The following is a 23,825-nucleotide window of genomic DNA, read 5'->3' on the forward strand; positions in this document are numbered from 1 at the left end:
AGTCCAGGTTAAAACTCTAGCAGCAGCGTTCTGGATGAGCTGCAGATGTTTAATGCTCTTTTTGGGAAGTCCAGTTAAAAGAGCATTACAGTAATGGAGTCTACTGGAGATGAATGCATTGACGAGTTTCTCCTGGTCTTTTTGGGAGAGGAAACCTTTAATTCTGTTGATGTTTCTGAGTTGGTGAAAAGCTGCCTTGGTGACAGCTTTGATGTGGCTGCTGAAAGTCAGATCTGAGTCTATCAACACTCCGAGGTTACGAACTTAGTCAGCGATTGTAAGGTCCTGAGTCTCAAGATATTTACCAACGCTGACCCTCTTCTCTTTGATCCCAAACAGAATGATCTTAGTTTTGTCTTTTTTCCCTGTAAATGCTTTTCTGCAAGAGTAAATGTGTATAAAATGTGTGTAAGGAAAATTGAAGGAAGACAAAGGGTCAAGAAACTCCAGCAAAGGCTTTTTATCTGGTGGAAAGAAATCATTATTCAGAAGCAGTTCAAAGTCACAAAATTATTATTTGTTTGTTGTTGAAGAAGATGGTACAACTTTTCCCTACAGTAGAGATGTTGTCTCTCAGTTTGAAAGGTGTTGCGGTTGTGCATGAACTTGCAGGAGCTGTGTTTTATGTGAGAGAGGACATTCAACAAGTTGCATGTTTCATGATCTTAATGGATGAGCATCAGATGTTAGGTCTCCAAAGACCGTTTGGAGGTTAATACCCTTACACAATGGTTAAAAAAAAGGCCATATCTGATTTAAAAAAATGCTTCAGTAAGTGTTCATTTATACATACAAAACTGTCCAGGATTTACCAACCCTCTCACCCTGTGGCAGCTGTGATATGCTCCTTGAGCCCTAAAAAGGATGAAGTAGTATTAAAAATGAATAAATGAATGACTGACTTACATGTACAGTCACATGGATATCTATTTCTTACTGTAGACATTATATTGTCAATTGTCAGATGTTGCTGGGTAACATTTTGATAAACAGAGAGGAGTATGCAAGGCTTAAGAATCCTCTAATGTTCCCATAAAGTAAGATATTCTATATTTATTCGTCTTTTTATAGTTGTTGGTGTTCGAGATTATCCAAACCTCCTTTGCTGAGGTTGAGCATGCTAGCATTCTTTTCTTCAAGTTTAATATATTAACAAACACCTATGATAGGTTGGCTTCTAAAAGGTAATCTATATTTTCCAAAGACTCAAAGTAGAGACTTTTTAGTGGCGATAATATGAGCAGAAAATACTTGGTTTGGACAGCAGGTGTTATCTTCAAGTTTGTTTACTATTGCATTCTATGAACTAAAAGATGCCGCAAGCTGCCTCGGGCACTGAAGGAGTGGCAGGCCTTCCTGGACCTAAAGAAAACCATTGATGAATTCAGTGAGTGCTGCCCCCTCTTGGAACTAATGACTAACAAAGCTATGATGACACGCCATTGGAAGAGAATTACTGAGGTCAGTGAAACATGCAGGGCCACCAATATATATTTGCAGTTGCCCATTAACGCTTTAGAGTCATACCTACATATTCAGGATATTAATGGCTGTAATTTGTCTGATTTTGTGTCCAGGTGACCGGGCATACCTTTGAGGTGGAAACTGATACATTCAAGCTACGAAACATAATGGAGGCTCCTCTTCTTAAATATAAAGAAGAGATTGAGGTAAGCAGAAAGAATTGGCTCCTTATGTATGTCAAGAAAAACAAGGAAAATGCATGGTCACACTTAATGATTGAAAACAATAGCTATTAAGGTACTCTTGGGACAGGTGGAGACTTGGTATAACATGCAGTTTACTTTATTTTTTTTCACCTATCATGTTTTCATACAGAACTCAAACACGGCCATAGAATACGTGTACCCAGCTAGTTGAAACTACCACATTATATACATTTACACAAAACTCTATTTTAAGATTTTTACAAACGAGGCAAATAGAGTTCCATCCTGCATCAGCTGACATGGTTAGTTCAGAGGCTGCACCAGGTCCTGACAAACAACTGGAGAAGAAGGTAGTGTTTAAGCTAATAAACATCTTTGACTGATTGCTGATTGCTCCTATCCAGCAGCAATCAGCATACCCTGCTACCACTATGGCATATAAAAGGGTACTTATTGATCAATTTATCAACCAGTCTCAGTCAGACTATTGTCAATGTCATTCTTCATTATTTTTCTCTTTTACGGTAATTACGACCTCCTCCTACTTGTCCTTGCAGAGCTGGCACTTTTATGGGCAATTCCTCAACTAAATGAATTACTGAATAGATTAATAAACTAAAAAAACAATTTGTCTATATAGTGATTCATCCCAAATAACTTTACAGCTGTTAGCTTGAGGTCTAACTCTTGGTCATTGATCACTGACAAATATTTAATAGGCCGGATGAATGCTTTATTTAGATATTTAATTTGTGATGTGACTTACCTGACTTGTTTTTTATTCCACTCAACTCTGCACTGAATCATCATCCATTAAACACTACTGACTTTATGTTCTTCAAGTTGAAAACATACTTAATCATTGATCTTATCAATATACCCATAAATGTGTTTTTCAGTTGCTTTTGAAGTCTTGCAGAAGGTTAACATGCAATGAACACAGCTTCAATATTCTCACAATGCAGTGAGCATTTATTTGTTTTGTGAGGCCATTAAACTCAAATGGGTGCATGCATACCATAAAGATGAAGCTCTGATTAATCAAACTGATAGCTCTGAGAAAAGATGGCCTTTTATTGCCATTCATTGTTGTATTGCTAATGTTTTTAAATATTTTTTTCGGGGGTTCCCTTACAGGATATCTGCATCAGTGCTGTGAAGGAACGAGATATTGAGCAGAAGCTGAAGCAAGTGATTGCTGAGTGGGACAACAAAACTTTTACTTTTGCCAATTTTAAGACCCGTGGAGAGCTGCTACTGAGAGGAGACAGCACATCAGAGATTATTTCCAGCATGGAGGACAGCCTGATGATTCTAGGGTCTCTCATGAGCAACAGGTATGTCAGTTTTGGGTCTCGTCGCTGTGTGTTCTGAATTGTTAAGGGGATACAGTGAAAATCTTCTGCCATCCCAAGTTGAGAAAGTGTAAATGGACCGCCTGGTGGACAACCACACAAGTGTGTGTCACACTTCACAGCTTACGTGCAGATTTAACTTCTGTCACAGATACAACACCCCATTCAAAGCCCAGATTCAGAAATGGGTTCAGAATCTTTCCAACACCACTGATATCATCGAACACTGGATGACGGTCCAGAATCTCTGGATCTATCTGGAGGCTGTTTTTGTGGGTGGAGACATTGCCAAACAGCTGCCTAAGGTAAAAAATGCTACAGTGAATTGTTTACTTTAGATTCTCCAAAACAGATTTATGATCTGGTTATAAGGCTGAAATCTTAACTTTAAATTCATACTTTTTTTTTTATTAATGCAAAAGCACGAACATTTGATCTAGAATTCATTATTGATAGGAAAGAGCTGCCCGACGTAAAAATTGTTCTTAAAGTTGTGTAGCAGTTAATTACTCAAAGATCATTCTAAAAAGTTCAATTCAGTTTTCATTGAATCTTCACTACAAAACAGATCCATCATAGAAATATTTTAGTTTCTGATTTTTTTGAATAAGCTTTTTTTTTTTTTTACAAGGCGAGTCAATTTTTAGCAAGTGTAGTTTACAGTATGTATGATTGGGTCAATCTTTTCAGGAAGCAAAGCGTTTCTCAAACATTGACAAATCCTGGGTGAAGATCATGATGCGGGCCCATGAAATGCCCAATGTTGTACAGTCGTGTGTGGGAGATGAGACCATGGGACAGCTGCTTCCTCATCTACTTGAACAGCTGGAGATCTGCCAGAAGTCGCTCACAGGGTGAGCACAAAAGACTCAATTTCTACTCAACTCATACCACACAGTTTGACATGTGAATATTCTAAACTTCTGAAAGGGAAGGTGCCTGTAGAGAGCGTTTAGTGTGATTTAAACTTTTTATGTTGTACTCTCAACTACCTTATTTGTTGTGTTGTCTGTCATCAACTACTGCAGAAACCTTTTTTTTTTCTATCGTGTGGTTAAATAGCTATTTGGAGAAGAAGCGTCTCTTGTTTCCACGTTTCTTCTTTGTATCTGACCCTGCCCTGCTGGAGATCCTGGGTCAGGCCTCGGACTCCCACACCATCCAGGCCCATCTTCTCAATGTTTTCGACAACATCAAATCTGTCAAATTCCATGACAAGGTGATTTTTAAAGAAAAATGCTTTCACTGTTTGCGTTACAGTAGATTCGTTCTGCCAAGTTGGTGTTATAGAACAGTGCCATATTTGAGATTTTGCAGCAAAGAAAGGTCAGAAAAATAAAGAGATGGAATAAGATGCAGTGCAAGAAAACTGAATTTGTACTATATTTGTAAATTTGTACTGAATTCATCTGAGTTGTGTAATGTAGAATATTGTGTGTACATTACATACTAATGAAAAACTAGAATAGTCAACATGTTATTTTGATAAATTAAACATGTCACCTTTTTTAGATATATGACCGTATTCTGGCTGTGTCATCACGAGAGGGGGAGACCGTGGAGCTGGAGCGGCCCGTCACAGCAGAAGGAAACGTGGAGGTGTGGCTAAATGCTCTCCTGAAAGAATCCCAGAGGTCTTTGCACCTGGTGATTAGACAGGCTGGTTTGGCCATCCAGGACTCTGGCTTCCAGCTCATTGACTTTCTCAACTCCTATCCCGCTCAAGTAAGTCATACCCAGAACATTTCCAGTAGTGGACCATGGTATGTCTCTGTGGGCCAAAGACTGCATACTCCTCAAAAACATGAAATTGAATGTTTTTCATTAGCATTATTTATTTGCCAAATAAATTTTCTGTGAGAATCACGAGGGGATGCAGGATTGTTATATATTTCCATATTGGAAGACCAATTCTAAAGTACTCGAGTATTCCTTAAACAAAACCATGGTCACATTATGACTTGTGCTGAATCCAGGTAGGCTTACTCGGTATCCAGATGATATGGACAAGGGACTCTGAGGAAGCTCTTACCAATGCGCGGTACGATCGTCGCATTATGCCTAAAACCAACCAGCTCTTCTTGGATCTGCTTAACACACTTATTGACATGACCACGAGAGATCTGGAGGCTGTGGAGAGGACCAAGTACGAGACCCTCATCACTATCCATGTCCACCAGAGGGACATATTTGATGATCTGGTTAGTGTGTTTCACTTTCCAATGGAATTTCCCAAAGTACACTGAATTATTCATTTTTCTTTGCTCAGATTTAGATGTATTACAAATGTCCAGTTGAAGATAGCAACAAATTTATAAAACTTTGTTTGATGTTTAAAGTCTTGAGGACTGTGATGTCAGATTACCAAATTGTGCTTATTTGCAAAGAATAGATGCTGTTACAAAACCATGTCGCCAAGTCATTTTTAGGCACAGAGAAAGGGCTATGTTTGAATCTAAGCTACAGGCACATTATATTGCTTCTGCTCTCCAAGATGAAGCGATTTTATTTTGACACATTTTTCAGCATTTGTATTTAATCCTCCCAAATCTCTATTAATTTGATATCATCCTGTTGTCTAATCTTACCCTTGTCCTGTTCAATTTTCCTGAACATCTTTTCACTGTCCTGTTATCTTATTTTCACTCCACAATATATTTTAACTTTTGCCCCTCTTCTGTCCCAATGTTGTCTCTCCTTACACATTTTACCTCTTTTTGTTCAATCTCTGTCCTTATCACATCCTTCTTTCACTTTGTCTCCTTGACTTGCCTCCTCCTTGTTCTCTCTTTTCCATCTTCTTTACCTTCCATCCAATCCATTTTCTCTTCATGGACTCTAACCTCTTTCCTTTCATCCTCACCTTACTCTTTTTTAACTCTTTAATATAACCACTCTATGCCTCCTCATGCATCCTGTCCTTTCACCTCTCCTTTCCTGTATTTTCCTGCTTTTATCTCTCACCTCACATCATCCTCTTAATTGTGCCCCTTCAATTTCTTATTTTTTACCTGCAATGTCTTCTCTCTCCCTTATCTCCATCTTTTTTTTATCCCTCCTCCCTCCCTCTTTGCTCCTGTTTCTTTTATATCTTTACCCTTTTTCTTTCTAGTGCCGGTTGCATGTGAAAAGCCCCAATGACTTTGAGTGGCTGAAGCAGTGCCGTTTCTACTTCAATGAGGACTCGGACAAGATGATCATCAACATCACAGATGTAGGCTTTGTCTACCAGAATGAATTCTTGGGCTGCACAGAAAGACTTGTCATTACACCTTTGACTGACAGGTAAAGGACCTTCCTTGAAGGCATACACATATTGTAATACACATAACGTCTTATAAAAAATGAAAAAAAAATGCCCACAGCACTCTCAGGATGCAGCACCCTGTGCCATTTCTGCAAAGATAAAAAACAAGACAAACAAGAATAATTGTGGAGAAATTAAGACCTATCTTTTGTAACTAAGTCTGCAATTTGTTTACATGCCTCAAGCCGATATAGCAGCCTTTCAAAAGGAGTGACAGAACTTAAATAGCATGACCTTTGTCATCGTGCTGCAAACCCAGAAAAGGCATTAACACAGCAATATTGTAGTCTATTAAATTGCTGTGGCACTGGTAATTGTATATACTGTGGAAATGTTCACAATACAATAAGTTTGTATTGTATAATTTACCATATCTTTGGGGGAGTAATGACTGGAATTGTATTGCAGAACTAAAGAGAAGCCCTGGCTGGAGATAAAATTAGGGGAGAGGGGGGGCACTCTTGCACAGTGATCATCACCTCTGTCACTGAAAGATAAGTTGAGTGATGCGGAGAAAGGAATCAGACAGAGTAAAGGATGCCGAAATATGCCAACAACCAGAGTCAGACTAACCACAGGGAGGGGGAAAGATGCGAGGAGTGAGAAAACGAAAAGAGACAATGAGAAAGAGATAGGAAGGGACAGCAGCAGGGAGGAAATTATTAGCAGACAAAAGGCACCACCTCCCCATGAGCTGTCACCTTACCGTGGTGGGGGGGTTTGCGTGCCCCAATGAGTCTGGGAGCTATGTTGTCTGGGGCTTCAAGCCCCTGGTAGGGTCACCCATGGCAGATCCTAGATGAGGGACCAGACAAAGAACAGCTCATAAAAACCCCTATGATGATAAAGAATATTGGACACCGTGTTCCTTCGCCCGGACGCGGGTCACCGGGGCCTCCCCCTGGAGCCAGGCCCAGGGGTGGGGCCCGCCGGCGAGCGCCTGGTGGCCGGGTCTGTGCCTGTGGGGCTCGGTCGGGCACAGCCCGAAGAAACGACACGGGTCCCCCTTCCGACAGGCTCACCACCCGTGGGAGGGGCCATGGGGGTCGGGTGCAGTGTGAGCTGGGCGGCAGCCGAAGGCAGGGACCTTGGGGGTCTGATCCTCGGCTACTGAAGCTGGCTCTTGGGACGTGGAACGTCACCTCTCTGCTGGGGAAGGAGCCTGAGCTGGTGCGCGAGGCTGAGCGGTTCCAGCTAGATATAGTCGGACTCACCTCGACGCATGGCTTGGGCTCCGGAACCAGCCTCCTCGAGAGGGGTTGGACTCTCTTCCACTCTGGAGTTGCCCGCGGTGAGAGGCGTAGAGCAGGTGTGGGCATACTTATTGCCCCCCGGCTGTGCGCCTGTACATTGGGGTTCACCCCGGTAGACGAGAGGGTAGCCTCCCTCCGCCTTAGGGTGGGGGGACGGGTCCTGACTGTTGTTTGTGCTTATGCACCGAATGGCAGTTCAGAGTACCCACCCTTTTTGGAGTCCCTGGAGGAGGCACTAGAGAGTGCTCCTCCGGGAGACTCCCTCGTCCTGCTGGGGGACTTCAATGCTCACGTGGGCAATGACAGTGAGACCTGGAGGGGCGTGATTGGGAGGAACGGCCCCCCCGATCTGAATCAGAGTGGTGTTTTGTTGTTGGAATTCTGTGCTCGTCACGGACTGTCCACCATGTTCAGGCATAAGGGTGTCCATATGTGCACTTGGCACCAGGATACCCTAGGCCGCAGCTCGATGATCGACTTTGTGGTTGTATCGTCGGACTTGCGGCTGTATGTCCTGGACACTCGGGTGAAGAGCGGGGCGGAGCTGTCAACTGATCACCACCTGGTGGTGAGTTGGCTCCGCTGGTGGGGGAGGAAGCCGGTCAGACCTGGCAGGCCCAAACGTATTGTGAGGGTCTGTTGGGAACGGCTGGCGGAATCCCTTGTAAGGAGGAGTTTTAACTCCCACCTCCGGCAGAGCTTCAACCATGTCCCGGGGGAGGTGGGGGACATTGAGCCCGAATGGGCCATGTTCCGTGCCTCCATTGTTGAGGCGGCCGACCGGAGCTGTGGCCGTAAGGTGGTCAGTGCCTGTCTTGGCGGCAATCCCCGAACCCGCTGGTGGACCCCAGTGGTGAGGGAGGCCATCAAGTTGAAAAAGGAGTCCTATCGTGCCTTTTTGGCCAGTGGGACTCTGGAAGCAGCTGATGGGTACCGACAGGCCAAGCGGAACGCAGCCTCGGCGGTTGCTGAGACAAAAACTCGGGTTTGGGAGGAGTTCGGGGAGGCCATGGAGAACGACTTCCGGACGGCCTCGAGGATATTCTGGTCCACCATCCGGCGGCTCAGGGGGGGAAAGCGGTGCACCGTCAACACCGTGTATGGTGAGGGCGGGGCTCTGCTGACTTCAACTAGGGACGTCGTGACTCGGTGGGGGGAATACTTCGAGGGCCTCCTCAATCCTACCGACACGCCTTCCGATGAGGAAGCAGAGTTAGGGGGCTCGGACGTGGGGCCTCCCATTTCTGGGGCTGAGGTTGCCGAGGTGGTCAAAAAACTCCTCGGTGGCAAGGCCCCGGGGGGTGGATGAGGTCCGTCCTGAGTTCCTCAAGGCTCTGGATGTTGTGGGGCTGTCTTGGTTGATACACCTCTGCAGCATTGTGTGGACATCGGGGGCAGTGCCTCTGGAGTGGCAGATCGGGGTGGTGGTCCCCCTCTTTAAAAAGGGGGACCGGAGGGTGTGTTCCAACTATAGGGAGATCACACTCCTCAGCCTCCCTTGTAAGGTCTTTTCGGGGGTACTGGAGAGGAGGATCCGCCGGATAGTCGAATCTCGGATTCAGGAGGTGCAGTGTGGTTTTCGTCCTGGCCGTGGAACAGTGGACCAGCTCTATACCCTCCGCAGGATCCTGGAGGGAGCATGGGAGTTCGCCCAACTGGTCTACATGTGTTTTGTGGACTTGGAGAAGGCGTTCGACCGTGTCCCTCGGGGACTCTTGTGGGGGGTGCTCCGGGAGTATGGAGTGCCGGACCCCTTGATATGGACTGTTCGGTCTCTGTATGACCGGTGTCAGAGTTTGGTCCGCATTGCCGGCAGTAAGTCGGACATGTTTCCTGTGAGGGTTGGACTCCGTCAGGGCTGCCCTTTGTCACCGATTCTGTTCATAATTTTTATGGACAGAATTTCTAGGCGCAGCCAGGGCGTTGAGGGGGTCCGGTTTGGCAACCTCAGAATCGGGTCTCTGCTTTTTGCGGACGATGTGGTTCTGTTGGCGTCGTTGGGCCGTGACCTTCAGCTCTCACTGGAGCGGTTCGCAGCCGAGTGTGAAGCGGCTGGGATGAGAATCAGCACCTCCAAATCCGAGACCATGGTCTTTGGCCGGAAAAGGGTGGAATGCTCTCTCCGGGTCGGGAATGAGATCCTTCCCCAAGTGGAACAGGGACAGGGACGTCTGGGTCTCTTTGCTCAAGCTGCTGCCCCCGCAACCCAATCCCCGGACCAGCGGAAAATAATGGATGGATGGATGGATGGATGGACAAAAGGCACCAAACAGCCCTGGTGTTTTCGCCGCCATTTTTCTTTGCCTGTTACACTTTCAGATCCGTTCTCCTCAGTTAGTACATGTTTTTAAAGAACAGTGTCTTTCTCTTTCTGTCCTTTTTCTTTCATCTTGTCTGTCCTTCCTCTTCCCTGCTACTCCATCAGGTTTAAAAATACATAATAGTATGATTTGTACTGTTGTACATGGAAGCAAAAGAATGAAGCTGAGAAAAAAATCTACTCTGGACATTGTTCCTAATCATAGCAATCTGATTTGCTGTATGTTTTCTGAACAAAGTTGAATATGTTGCCAGCACAGCTTACCATGATTACATGTTAAGCCAGAGGCAAGGGTCAGGTTCTCTGGTCAGTCATTCTTCTTGTTGAAGTATGTTTGAGCAAAGGAGTCTTCATTAGTTTCAAGGCCAGTGTTCTCTATCTTTGTCTGACCTCCAACCTCCCTGCAGACAATCATGTTTGCTGTAGCTTTGTGGAGTGATAAGCTAAATTTGAGAGAATAGAAAGACGGCTAGGAAATGAAAACATGAACATTTGTTTGTTCTCAGGTGCTACATCACCTTAGCCCAGGCTCTCTGTATGAGTATGGGTGGGGCTCCTGCTGGTCCTGCAGGAACAGGTAAGACTTAAAGAATTGTTTTCACATTTTTTATTAAATTTTGTATTGTTTATTTATTTGCCAATCATCAGCTGGGCCATAGGCACGGCAGTGGTGCCGTATAGTTTGATAAAGGACGGAACTAAACAGTTACGATTCATACAAATGAAGAACCATAGAGGATAAAAGTCAGTATCCATCTGAGTTTAGAACCACTTTGTTAAATTTAGTGGGTACTCTGGAGAATCTTTTTGCCAGCATAAACATGGTTAGATTTTATTTTAGAATACGGAAGATATACATCTTTTGTTTTTAGGCAAGACCGAGACCACAAAGGACATGGGTCGCTGTCTGGGGAAATATGTTGTGGTTTTCAACTGTTCTGACCAGATGGACTTCAGAGGATTGGGAAGAATTTTCAAAGGTAAAGTCACAAAGCAAAATAATACATGTTGTTTATTTATTATTTTTCTCATATTTCGGTGCCCGTTTTTTTTGCTCTAGATCTGAACTAAATTTGTGCAGTTTTCCCCATAATTAATTATAGATGTATAAAGAGAAGAGAGTAGCTTTATAATATTTAAAAGATTAGGATATGTTCGTTTGTAATAGTACTCATAAGTTGTGTTTTTCATTTTCAGGTCTGGCTCAGTCTGGCTCGTGGGGCTGTTTTGATGAGTTCAACCGCATTGACCTCCCAGTTCTGTCGGTGGCAGCCCAGCAAATTGCAATAGTTCTTACTTGTAAGAAAGAACGTCGCAAAAACTTTGTCTTCACCGATGGAGACAATGTTGACATGAATCCAGAGTTTGGGATCTTCCTTACAATGGTCAGTGACAAGATAATGCTGGTATCAAAACACCAGAAGGGTTGCTCAAGCAGGCAACACATTAACTCCCAGTTCACATCTTGGTTCATTGGTTGATTTGTTCTATTAATTGAATCCGTAAATCACATACTGAGTGGTCTGTTTGAACTGCTTTCCCCTGCCTACCTTTGCTACCTCTTCTGCAAACCACTTTACAACACACCTCCTGACGCCCAGCTCTTCATTGTCAAACTGTCCGACTTAATCAATATCTTGTTTTCTTGAAGACAAGATCATCAGCCTTTTGGGGCAGCCTTTAGCTGCTGGATTTACAGCAAAGAGATTAACTTCGCTTAACACAAAAACCTTGCTCTTCTATAGAGAGCATTATGCTATTCATTCTATTCACAAGAATTAATCAGTGGACATAAATCGCATTGACCTTAAAAATAAATGTCTTATTTTGCAAGGCAGTTTTATGAATAATCTATTCCTAAAAAGTGGTCTGCTTCTTTTTAGTAACATTGCCAAATGTTCACAATCATACCTTTCACATAGTGATATTTTGATCACATCATTTCCTTGGTGTAGTTGCTATTCTAAGGCAAGTCATTAAATAGAGGACAAAAGGACAAGTATTTTCTTTGGTTAGAGGGTCAGAGATCAATCTATTCTTTTTACCTCTGTGTGTGTGTGTGTGTGTGTGTGTGTGTACACTTGTGTTTATACACAGAAGTCAAAATCAGGCTCTCTGGAAAAATAGGTCTAAGCGTTGTCCATAGGGATTTCACTAGCTGAAGGAAATTAACTTTAATTATGCACCAGTTTTAACTTGATCATTGATCCTCATGAGTACGTGCATGACTCCTGGTGGCTTTCATGTGTATGTGACAAACAGTAGAAATTGTACTTCATGTGTTGTCTACATATTTGTGTATGTTTTTAATGTTTTTTGTAGCTGTAGGATATGAAATCCAACAATTTGATTCAATACGATTTACAATGTAACATTTATTCACCCCCCCCCCCCCCAATAATCAGAACCCAGGTTATGCAGGTCGCCAGGAGCTTCCTGAAAACCTCAAGATCAACTTCCGCTCTGTAGCCATGATGGTTCCTGACCGTCAGATCATTATAAGGGTAAAACTGGCCAGTTGTGGATTTATAGACAACATGGAGCTGGCTCGCAAGTTCTTCACTCTGTACAAGCTGTGTGAGGAGCAACTCTCTAAACAGGTAAAAGAAAATACAAATAAAAAAATAAAAAAAACAACAACATTTTTTTAAATACTCCACAAGCACTACAAGTACAATGTGGTTGGCTATCACAGATGTGTAAACACCACAGGCTTCTCTAAGCCCACCTGCTAATTTGGTATGCATAGCACCTGAATGTATGGACAATAGACAATAGAATATCATCAGAACAGTACGATGCCTGTAGAATAGATGTGGGTGTGTTGGTAGTTTTCTCCTCCATTTGGCTTTGATTTCATCAAATATAAAGACACTGAATGGCTTTGCAGAATGCCAGTGAACTCTGCTGTGGAGGTTTAGAACTTTAGAAGAAGTACCTGTTACACATCCACAGCATTTCACTCATCTGTTTGCAGACTGAAATGAACTTAAAATGCTACTCGTTTTTGTCCAGGTTCACTATGACTTTGGCCTGCGGAACATTTTGTCAGTTCTGCGAACTCTGGGAGCTGCCAAGCGAGCCAACCCCAGTGACACAGAGTCCACCATTGTCATGAGGGTTCTTAGGGACATGAACCTTTCCAAACTGGTCAGGCTTTTAGATATACAATTAGATTTCAAGCAGATACGATTTCTTTCATTGTTTTTCTTTTATGAAAGAAGTTGTCTGATTTTAAACAATTACCGCAGTGCATGTGTCTGTTTAGTTGTAAAATAATCACAATACAGAATATTAAAGATAGATTGAAAACAAATAAATCTTAGCAGTTTTGTGTTTGTTTTTTGCAAATGTGTGAACATCCTGCACGTGTGTTTATAAGATCGATGAGGATGAGCCACTCTTCCTGAGCTTGATTGAGGACCTTTTCCCAGGCATCCAACTGGATAAAGCAGGCTACCCTGAACTAGAGGCTGCCATTGACATACAGGTATGAGGGAGTGAGGCACAAGTTTATCTTTGTTTTAATAAAGTGGAATTTCTGAAAATCGCAGTAGGATTGTGGGGATGCAGGAATAGTAAAAGAGAGAGCATTAACAAGGACAATGAAAAAGGTAAACAGATGGTGAGAGAGGAAGGAAGAAGCTCAATAAAACCGGGCAAAAGCTTAATGGCTTGTGAGACTGCTGTATTTTTCATGTCATTCTTAAGTGCCTCAAGATATAGCACCCGAAGGGATACAAATGGTGCCATTTGTTCTCTGTCAAAGGTCTAACCTAAGTATCTGTGAAAAACACTGTGCAGAAGAAATAGTAAGTAAGAGATACAGTAAAATGTTTAGTCTGTAAATACCTGCTTTTTTTCCTTTCTTGGATTATTGAGCTTCACCCCTCTTGAAATGTACACTTCTCTGTGTATTTAAAGTTTGGCACAATAGAAGGTCTTAATGGTATAGTTCAGAACATGACATTATACTCGGTATACATTTAGGCACAGCAGTTAAACATTTATTGTTTTAATCTTGTTCATTAGATGTATAACTCTTTGCAGGTCGAGGATGCAGGCCTGATCATCCACCCTCCCTGGAAGCTAAAGGTCATCCAGCTGTTTGAGACTCAGAGGGTTCGACATGGTATGATGGCCTTGGGGCCAAGTGGTGCTGGAAAGACAACGTGTATACATACACTAATGAGAGCTATGACAGGTAAGATTTTGTACATGACACAAAGTTGTAGTAAGGTGACTGTTTTTGGAACTTTTGTGTACATATTTGTGAGAGACAACAAGAGGGAAAATCAACTTTCATCCCTTTGAATTTTAAAGTTAAGAGTTGTTGATTCTTATATCTATTGTGATTGGCCAGCATTTCATCATGACACGATCTTTGACTTTGAAACACAATGGTTTAAGAAAAGATATATTGTTCATACTCAACACCACAGGTACCTAATGTGCAGCAGATGAGTTGATTAGATGTTGGAGCAGTTCTTTGGATACATTTGCAATTTCACGAAGAAACATTGATTATCCAAGAAACTTAAGCATGTGGTCTGTGGCCTGATGTAATAAAAGTCAGACACAAAAATAGCTGGTTGGAGCAGTAAAGTGCTTATGTAGAAAATATAGTTGTGTATGCAAGTAGAGGTGCCAAAGAACATAATTGAACAAAACATCAGGAGTGAAAGGATAGAAACTGTTAAAGCTAAAGATGGCATAAGTTCTTTGCTGATACCTCTCAACTCTGTGAGACATCAACTTAAGATAGATTACTGCTATATATTAAATGCAAAAAAAAAAAAAAACTTACCAATTTAATGAGTTGCTTGGTTAAATTAAGACGAAAGCGGTAGGTTTATTTTGGTGAAAGAACTTAAGAACAATATGTGTGATGATATATTTTTACACAGGGAATGGGCACGAGCTCAGCATTAACAGATGAGAGCATCCACGTCAGCTGTATGAGGCAGCTGGAGATGCTGCAGACATGATATCTAAAGTTTCGGCGTTATGCCTGTTATTTCTGTGTGAAGTTGGCATCATGGAGGCGTTTTTCAGCCAAAGAGACAATAAAAACATTTGTTGGTTTTCATTTTGACCTCATATCAGCAACAATTCACCTTTCACAATAGTTTCAGTGTTTTCAACATCCATCCATTTTCTATACCCACTGAATCCAATTTAGGGTCGCGGGGGGGCTGGAGCCTATCCCAGCTGTCATTGGGCGAAGGGAAGGTACAACCAGGTACAACCTGGACAGGTCACCAATCCATCACAGGGCCACACAGAGACAAACGAGACACACAACCATCCACACTCACACTCACTCCTAGAGACAATTTAGAATCACCAATGAACCCAACATGCATGCTTTTGGGTGGTGAGAGGAAGCTGGAGTACCAGGAGAGAGCCCATTCATACATGGGGAGAACATGCAAACTCCACACAGAAAGACCCCGGCCAGGAATCAAACCTGGAACCCTCTTTCTGTGAGGCGACAGTGCTAACCACCACACCACCGTGCAGCCCTGTTTTCAACATGTCAGACATTAAAGATACAGCTAACCTTTTATGATGATTATTCAGTTAATTTTGGCAGGTGTATGTCACTGCTTTCAAATTACAGCAGGGAAACTTTCATGCTTTCACTTCTGAGTCTTATCAACCATCACACAAAACTCCATTTATGCTACTTATCAGTGTCATCTCCGTGTTTAAAAACAATTGTGCAGACAATTACTGCCACGCAGATGGGTTACAACCCGAGAGGTCGGATGTTACGGATACAAACATGCAGCCACGACACAGCAGTTAAGCAAAGCACATGGAAGGCTCCCAGCCTTTTAAATGCAGAAAATGTCTCGATCAATGTCTTTTTCTCCCAGAGTGTGGTCAACCGCACAGAGAGATGCGAATGAACCCCAAAGCCATCACTGCGCCTCAAATGTTTGGCCGACTTGATGTGGCCACAAATGACTGGACTGATGGCATCTTCTCAACGCTTTGGAGGAAAACACTGAGAGCAAAGAAAGGTCAGAAACGTTTCTTATTCAATGTTTCTTTTTCACTTGGACAGTGATAAAAATGAAGACCCCATGTGTGGATGAGGGTCACCCTGAGATGCTTTAAAAATCTTAAAAGGCCCACATTTAATAGAAAATAAAAAGTTATACATGTTAAGAAATGGCTTGCTTGAATTTTACATAGACGCTGTATGTATTATAACAAGGTCTGATCTGAATTGACAACCGTATGCCCTAAATGTGTAAGTGTGCACGGCAACAAACAGATGACAATTAAACTTTTCTATAAATGCTATCTCCTGTGTGTCAGACTCAAATATAAAACTGCCACGAAAGCAAGAAATAATATCAGTTGAAATAAATCTGGAGAAACCTACATAGCCAAGAATTTGACTATATTTTTACTATTTTCAACATAGAAATGGCAGATTGTACAGTCCACAGAAATATGATACTGAGAACAATAAAACTTGAATATATTCAATCAAGACTATTGAGGTCGATAGGAAAATGTACAAAACCTTTATTGGATATTTAAGTGGCAATTGATGAAGCATGGTTTCACAACAGCATCCTTTCAACATCAAAGGAATAGAGAAAACATGAGAGAAAAGATTTCTCAAAAAAAATCCCCCTCATACCGTATGGTTTCCCCCAGTTTTTTCCTTCAGACACTTGGTGAATTCCATTTCAAGCATGCTAAAACGCTGTGGTGAAAAATACATTTTTGCGTCCTTATTTAAAAAAAAAAAACAATACTTTTTTTCTTTTATCTCTCTTTTCAGTCCTAAACTTAAACTCACAGTTTTCAGATGTATGTTGTTAACATTATGAATGCAGATTGGCTTGAATATGTCAAGTATGCATCTGACATACTTGGTTTGTATTTGTGTTTTGCATGTTTAACTAGGATATGTTGCATATGTTTATAATTCGCTTCTTTGCATCTGTTTCCTGTTTACTTGTGCTGCCCAGTTGCTTTTTAGAGGATTTCAGTTTAGAAAACTTGTCCATGTTGTAATGGCTCTGCAACTCATGACTACAGTGTTCATTTCTTTTAACCTCTGCATGAAAAGCTGCCGTTGGCTTGTATTTATGTACATTTTTGATATTATGAATTATTTTGTTGGTTCAGGACTAGAATATTCAGGTCAATGATTACGAAGCAAAATAAAACATTTTCAATGCACCAAGCGAGCTTAATAATTTCATGGGAGTGTGAACCAAAGCCATTAATGACCAGCAATTACTTTGTATTATTTTGACAGTCAACATCTCTCATTTGCATCCAAATTGACGATATGAATAAGAGATGAGAACAAAAAAAACCTTAGTTCTTGTTTGCACCAAATGCATATTCACAGGCATAGCTCATTCCAGCTGTGTCTTACAGCACCAAGTCGATCGGATCGAATGTATCATTTTCACACATGTGTACCCTGTTCTTTGTTCCAGGAGAGCACATTTGGATTGTTCTGGATGGACCTGTTGATGCCATCTGGATTGAAAACCTAAACTCAGTTTTAGACGACAACAGAACTCTTACACTGGCAAACGGAGATCGCATACCAATGGCTCCTAACTGTAAGGTGGTTTTTGAGCCACATAACATTGACAACGCCTCTCCAGCTACTGTGTCACGCAATGGCATGGTGTTCATGAGCTCCTCTGTGCTCAGTTGGAGCCCTATATTGGAGGTGAATAAACAAAAAAAAACCTAATCAATTTACAAATACAGTTTCAATTAGTAGTCAATTATCTTGGCCTGCTGACATTTCTACTGCATCAAAAAAAAAAAATTGAAAAAAAACACACAACATGGCAATTTTTAATGTTAATAATGATGAAGAGATTGTTTGAAAATAGTATTATTACTGCAGTTGCAACAAACCACAGTGGTGTGCTTGGCTCTCTCAGGGCTGGTTGAAGAAACGCTCCCCCCAGGAGGCAGAGGTACTCAGGCAGCTCTTCTCTTCCTCCTTCTCCGAGCTGTACCGCTTCAGTGTACAGTCATTAGAGTTCAAGATGGACATGCTAGAGGCCTTTGTCATCATGCAGTGTATAAACATGCTGCAGGGACTCATTCTGCCGAAGGTAAAGTTACAGCTTGTCTGAATTTCCATCCACGGGAACAGACTGCACTTGTATGGGTCACACTGTATATTTCATCAAGTGCTTCAGTCTCAATCACACAACAAAGGACTGCTCAAGTTAAAACTGAAAATGCACATGGAATAAAAGCTTTTATATATTTAAAAACATATTGCTCAAAGAAAAATAGTCTGATGGTCTTGTAAATCTGTATCAAATACTTGCTCAGGATAAATATTATTCATGCACTCAAAGGCATAGTAATGACATGAAAAATAGAGAACAATACTTAAAAAAACTTCTCAAGAGTGCTTAGAATCTTAATTTTTTTGGTAAAGACAATGAACCATGAAAAAAGATTGGACAAATTTATTTAATTTTCCAATGATTTCCATAAATGTAGTTTTTCTCCTTATTGTCTTTATATTTTGGTTTGGTTCATCACTCCTCAGAGTCCCTCATCTGACATGGTTGTCCCTTTACAGGAGCAGAGTGGCGAGTTATCCAGAGATCACCTGGAGCGACTCTATGTCTTTGCTCTCATGTGGAGCACTGGTGCCTTACTTGAGCTGGAAGACCGGAGGAAAATGGAGTTGTGGCTCAGAGGAAACGACAGTATCTGTCTAAATTTGCCAGACATTCCTCCTGACAGCGAGGACACTATGTTTGACTACTATGTCACAGCAGATGGTAATCATGCATTTATGAACGAGTGCCAAAAAAAATACAGAATCTGTGCCTTTACGAGCAGAAATATCAATTGAAATCTTGTATATTCGAAAGATTACTTTTAAGCATCACTGTCTTGTTTCTGATACATGTAAATGCCTTTTTTTCCAGGTCATTGGGTCCACTGGAGCACCAGAGTTGAGGAATACGTCTATCGATCTGACCTCACCCCAGAATACAGCTCCATCTTGGTCCCCAATGTGGACAATGTTAGGACAGATTTCTTAATTCAGACCATTGCCAAGCAGGGCAAGGTAAATTCACTTCAACTGAAGAACCAAATGTCTGTGGTCAGAAAAAAAAAAAGTTTCAGCCCTCAGCTTTGAAATATGAAAACAGATGTGTCACGTTCGTCTTTCTGTACCAACATAATGTGTGGTTTTATTGACCAAAATGTTGACTCACCCCTCGTGTGGCACAACATCAAGAGGGAGCTGTAGCCAGCAGTATTTAGCAGCCATTAGAGTTTCTATTTAAAACATAATGGTATCTTGGTGCATGATCTTGGCAGACAGATTTATTCTTTAAAGATAATTAAGGCTGATTGAAAATGTTCTTTTTGTTCTTTTTATAGGCTGTTTTGCTGATTGGAGAACAAGGAACAGCCAAAACCGTAATCATCAAGGGTTACATCTCGAAGTATGACCCTGAAACCCACATGGGCAAGAGTCTTAACTTCTCCTCTGCTACCACACCACTCATGTTCCAGGTAAAGCTGGACAGCCTGTTCACTTTTTTCTTAATTGGTTTGGATGTAACAGTTTACTGCCTCATTCTTCGTGTTTGTATTTGCTGGATCCTCAACAGACTGTATATCTTGACTTGTCTTAAGTTGTTGAGTACTTAATGACTGGACTGCCTGTTACCTGCTCATTGCTGAAAAATCCCAGTAGTTTATGTATCAGCGGCACTTAAGAAATCTATTTCTATGTCCATCACTTTATTGTCTTTTCCCTTTGTGTGCTGTTTTTTAGAGAACTGTCGAGAGCTACGTGGATAAGAGGATGGGGACCACTTATGGTCCCCCTGCAGGGAAGAAAATGTCCATTTTTATAGACGATATCAACATGCCTGTCATAAACGAGTGGGGAGACCAGGTTGGAGAGTTCCACAAAAAGAGTCTTAAAACATCTTTAATACTGAGTATTTTTCTTAATATGGTTAGCGTGATGTACACTTTTAAGCTTACTTTGTTTGCTGCATCGTAGGTGACTAATGAGATTGTCAGGCAGCTGATGGAGCAGAATGGGTTCTTCAATCTGGAGAAACCAGGAGAGTTCACCAATATTGTTGATGTTCAGTTCCTGGCAGCTATGATTCATCCAGGAGGAGGCCGTAATGACATTCCACAGAGACTGAAAAGGCAGTTCTCCATCTTTAACTGTACTCTGCCCTCCAATGCGTCCATAGATAAGATTTTTGGTGGGTAAAAGTGTGTGAGAATCAATGAATTTTTAAATTACATCAGAACATTTGACTTCTAATTTCTATGCTAAATTGGTGTCATCTTAGGGAAAAGATGAAAATACTGCAGTGAACAAGGGCAATAATAATGAAAAGTATAAATTTTCTTGCAAAGTAATTTAATGGACAGTGTCATGTGTTTTTGCTCCAGTGATTAACAGACAGATTTACCAGGGGAATTACTTCCAGATGCATTAAGAATAATTTACTGCTGATAGAAATTTCTAACAAATAAACCACCAACCTTATCACCCAGGTGTGATTGGTGAGGGCCACTTTTGCGCACATCGCGGTTTTAATGAGGAGGTTCGGAGCACCGTGCCTCGCTTGGTGCCTCTGACTCGCCATCTCTGGCAGCTGATCAAGCTCAAGATGCTTCCAACACCAGCAAAGTTCCATTACATCTTCAACCTGAGAGATCTGTCCAGGGTTTGGCAAGGCATGCTCATCACGACCGCTGATGTGGTCGATTCTGTCCAGGTGACAAAACATTTCAACATCACATCTACATGGCTGACATGAAAGGGATTGAAAGTGCTGAGGTCCCAGTAAGCAGCAGTACAGTTGGACACTAAATCTACAGTGGATAAAGAACACTCTATACAGAGTAATGAAAATAAAAACAAACATATCTTATGCACAATGTAATAAAAGACAGCCAAGCAGAATTTGAAAAATGCAGTTTAGAAAAATTCAACAGTGGAGCATAACTGTGCAACTGAGTAATGATAAATCTAATTGCAAATACGACAGTATTATTGCACATGAGAAGAGTTTGTTGACTCTTTCATGAAAAATACTGCAATATTATACAGGCGAGTGTTTGGCAGCATTGGTGAGTAGCAGCTTACTAACAGCTTACAGGAAGAAGTTGTTTTCTGCCTGGTTGTTCTGGCCTCTATTCAGTGCAGTCTTCATCCTGCAGATAGAGAGTTAAATAGTTCATGAGCAGGGTGGGAAGATTCCTTCATAATACTGATAACTCTGTACTTATATTTACTGATCTAAATTTGAATATCTTTCTTCAGTTGTTGGAAAGCTGCTGCTCGTGATCTTCTGTGCAGACTTAACTACCTGCTGCAGAGTCCCCATATCTGCACCAGAGCATTTTCCATACCGCACAGTCAGACAAGTAGTAGCAGTGTTAAAAGGTTATTTCTTGATTCTGAACCTAAGATAAAAGGCAGCTCATTTAATTTTTTGAAGATCCAATAAGACTTAACTCATTCTAAAATGACCATTAGAATGGTGGTCATTTTAGAACGGCCTTCTTCAGTCATGAGCCTTGTTTTTCAAAAGTAGTAAAGAGCCTGACAGAAAGATCAGAGTCTTTTCCTAATGGTAGACCAAAACAAATGACTCCATAACAGTAAAACTGACGACAATCAGTCAAGTAAACATGTCAACCAGAATGCAGTGGTGTAAAATCATCACTTAACCAGTACAATAATTCCCTTAAAGAACAAAACCGTTTCCTGTCAATGATATTTGCCATACTGGCTGTGCTCCTGTTTTTTTTCTTAGGTATTGCTGGCGCTGTGGAAGCACGAGTGCAAACGTGTCATAGCTGATAGATTTACAATGCCTGATGACGTGGAGTGGTTTGACCAAGAACTGGCAAACCTGGTGGAAGAGGAGCTTGGGGAGGAGCACAAGAGTATAGTGGATTATGGAGTGGAGAGATACTTTGTTGACTTCTTACGAGATGCCCCTGAAGCCACAGGTACCAGTGAAATAAGAATACATGTCAGTGGAAGATGTCATCAGTGTTTTGATTCTCCCTCTGACTTGCGATGTGGTCATTTTGATGAGAAATGACTTTCCTTACAGGGGAAGAGCCAGAAGAATCAGACTTTGATTTGCCCAAGGTGTACGAGCCAATCGAATCGTTTGAGAGCTTAAAGGACCGTCTTAACATGTTCCTGTTCCATTACAATGAGAGCATCAGGGGTACTGGCATGGACATGGTCTTCTTTCAGGATGCAATGATACATCTGGTCAAGGTATTGTGGAGCCATAGTAGTGTGATTAAAGAAACAACAGGATTTGAAATACTTTTTAAATCAGGAAAATTTAAGTGTAAATCTAGGAGAGAGATCTTTAAGTTATTGTTAGCTCATCAAGCTGTACACACCAATGGAGAAAAAAACATATTCACACAGACATACACCATACGACAAACTGAAAGTTATCTTTTATTGGTCAAGCCTTTTTTCATTTCAAGGTCTCAGATATGTTTAAACAGCCTTCAAGCCTAAAAAATATGCCAGTTTTACAGCCTCGGTTCCAAAAAGCTTGGGATGCTGTTCATTGTGTGAATAGATCAGAATGTAATGATTTTAAAAGCTCATAAACCAATATTTAATTCACAATAGACCATACAAAAGATATTAAGTTGAAAGTGAGGTATTTTACTCGTTCATGAAAAATATTGGCTCATCTTCAGTTCAATGCCAGCAGCATGTCTAAAAAAAGTTTAGACTAACAAATGGCCGGAATAAATAACTGCTACTAAAAAGAAAGAGCTGAAGTAACATTTTGCAACTAATTAGATCAAGTGGCAACACATAAGTAACATGACTGGATATGAGAGTAACTTGTGGAAGCAGAGTCTCGTAGAAGTAAAAACTTAAAGCACTTCACAGGCTTAGGAACACTTCCAGAAATCATTGTCTGTGAACATAGTTCACTGTTCCGGCTATAAATGCAGGTTAAACCTATCATGCAAATAAGAGGCCACATGTGAACATAATCCAGAAATTATGCTGGCCTCTCTGGACAAAAGCTCATTTAAAATGGTCCAAGAGAAAGTGCAAATCATTGCATCCTGTTTTTATTTACAGAGTCCCAACCATATTGGAACTGTGTTTGTGCTTCATTCAATTTAACATGTGGAGCTGCCTAACATTTAGACAAAGTAACTTATTTGTCTGCATTGATTGTTGTTTTCCACATCTGCTGCAGGTGTCTAGAATAATACGTACACCTGGAGGTAATGCCTTGTTGGTGGGTGTCGGGGGTTCTGGCAAACAGAGCCTGACCAGACTGGCCTCATTCATAGCAGGATACAAGATCTTCCAAATCACTCTCACACGGTAATGTTTGCATGCAAGAAAATAATTGAATTATGTACGTCCCAGGTTTACAGTTTAAATTTAAATAAAAGAAAAAAATCATTGTCTAGCTCTTAGGGTCAGCAGTCAGTATTAATTACTTACTAGCACTGGATGCATTCTGTAAGAAATGGAATCTTACTGATGGCACAATATTTTTTCAGCTTTGACCTCTCTTCAACGCATTTTTAACAGGGAGACTCCCTCTGTAGTTGATTCATAAAAATATCATCCGTTTTTCTTTGAAAGCTTAATTTTTCTCTGTCTGTTCTCAACAGTGCTTTCTGCTTCATTGTTCTCTGTCTCACTCTGGCCAATTAGACTGTCAAATCGTTTTCCCTCTCAGTCCCCATGTGCATTTGTGGCGGTCATATTTCCCACTGGCAAAGTCCCTAACAGATTTCAGTGGTTTTTATCAATATGAATGAGCCTTATGTTTCCTCATTGGCTTCACAGTCATATCTGGAGATTATGGGCACAACTATTGTGTGTCTCCTTTATTG

General features: G+C 41.4%; 1 protein-coding gene across 1 annotated transcript in view; it reads left to right on the forward strand.

The window, feature by feature from the left end:
* The window catches only part of dnah5 (dynein, axonemal, heavy chain 5), a 103,958-nt gene that overhangs the window by 31,342 nt on the left and 48,791 nt on the right, over positions 1–23,825 (forward strand). The window contains exons 31-58 of the mRNA XM_075465094.1: positions 1,314–1,461; positions 1,578–1,670; positions 2,808–3,007; positions 3,177–3,330; positions 3,716–3,879; positions 4,088–4,244; positions 4,538–4,750; positions 5,002–5,226; positions 6,138–6,310; positions 10,412–10,482; positions 10,778–10,885; positions 11,103–11,290; positions 12,311–12,505; positions 12,921–13,055; positions 13,288–13,395; positions 13,956–14,109; positions 15,788–15,934; positions 17,381–17,622; positions 17,843–18,019; positions 18,502–18,706; positions 18,857–18,999; positions 19,320–19,454; positions 19,720–19,842; positions 19,954–20,167; positions 20,466–20,689; positions 21,734–21,932; positions 22,040–22,212; positions 23,174–23,304. Of these exons, the coding sequence (XP_075321209.1) occupies positions 1,314–1,461; positions 1,578–1,670; positions 2,808–3,007; positions 3,177–3,330; positions 3,716–3,879; positions 4,088–4,244; positions 4,538–4,750; positions 5,002–5,226; positions 6,138–6,310; positions 10,412–10,482; positions 10,778–10,885; positions 11,103–11,290; positions 12,311–12,505; positions 12,921–13,055; positions 13,288–13,395; positions 13,956–14,109; positions 15,788–15,934; positions 17,381–17,622; positions 17,843–18,019; positions 18,502–18,706; positions 18,857–18,999; positions 19,320–19,454; positions 19,720–19,842; positions 19,954–20,167; positions 20,466–20,689; positions 21,734–21,932; positions 22,040–22,212; positions 23,174–23,304 (4,599 nt within the window). The remainder of the gene's footprint in view (positions 1–1,313; positions 1,462–1,577; positions 1,671–2,807; positions 3,008–3,176; positions 3,331–3,715; positions 3,880–4,087; positions 4,245–4,537; positions 4,751–5,001; positions 5,227–6,137; positions 6,311–10,411; positions 10,483–10,777; positions 10,886–11,102; positions 11,291–12,310; positions 12,506–12,920; positions 13,056–13,287; positions 13,396–13,955; positions 14,110–15,787; positions 15,935–17,380; positions 17,623–17,842; positions 18,020–18,501; positions 18,707–18,856; positions 19,000–19,319; positions 19,455–19,719; positions 19,843–19,953; positions 20,168–20,465; positions 20,690–21,733; positions 21,933–22,039; positions 22,213–23,173; positions 23,305–23,825) is intronic.

This window comes from Odontesthes bonariensis, chromosome 5 (genome assembly GCF_027942865.1).
Source record: "Odontesthes bonariensis isolate fOdoBon6 chromosome 5, fOdoBon6.hap1, whole genome shotgun sequence".
NCBI classification, from domain to species: Eukaryota; Metazoa; Chordata; class Actinopteri; order Atheriniformes; family Atherinopsidae; genus Odontesthes; species Odontesthes bonariensis.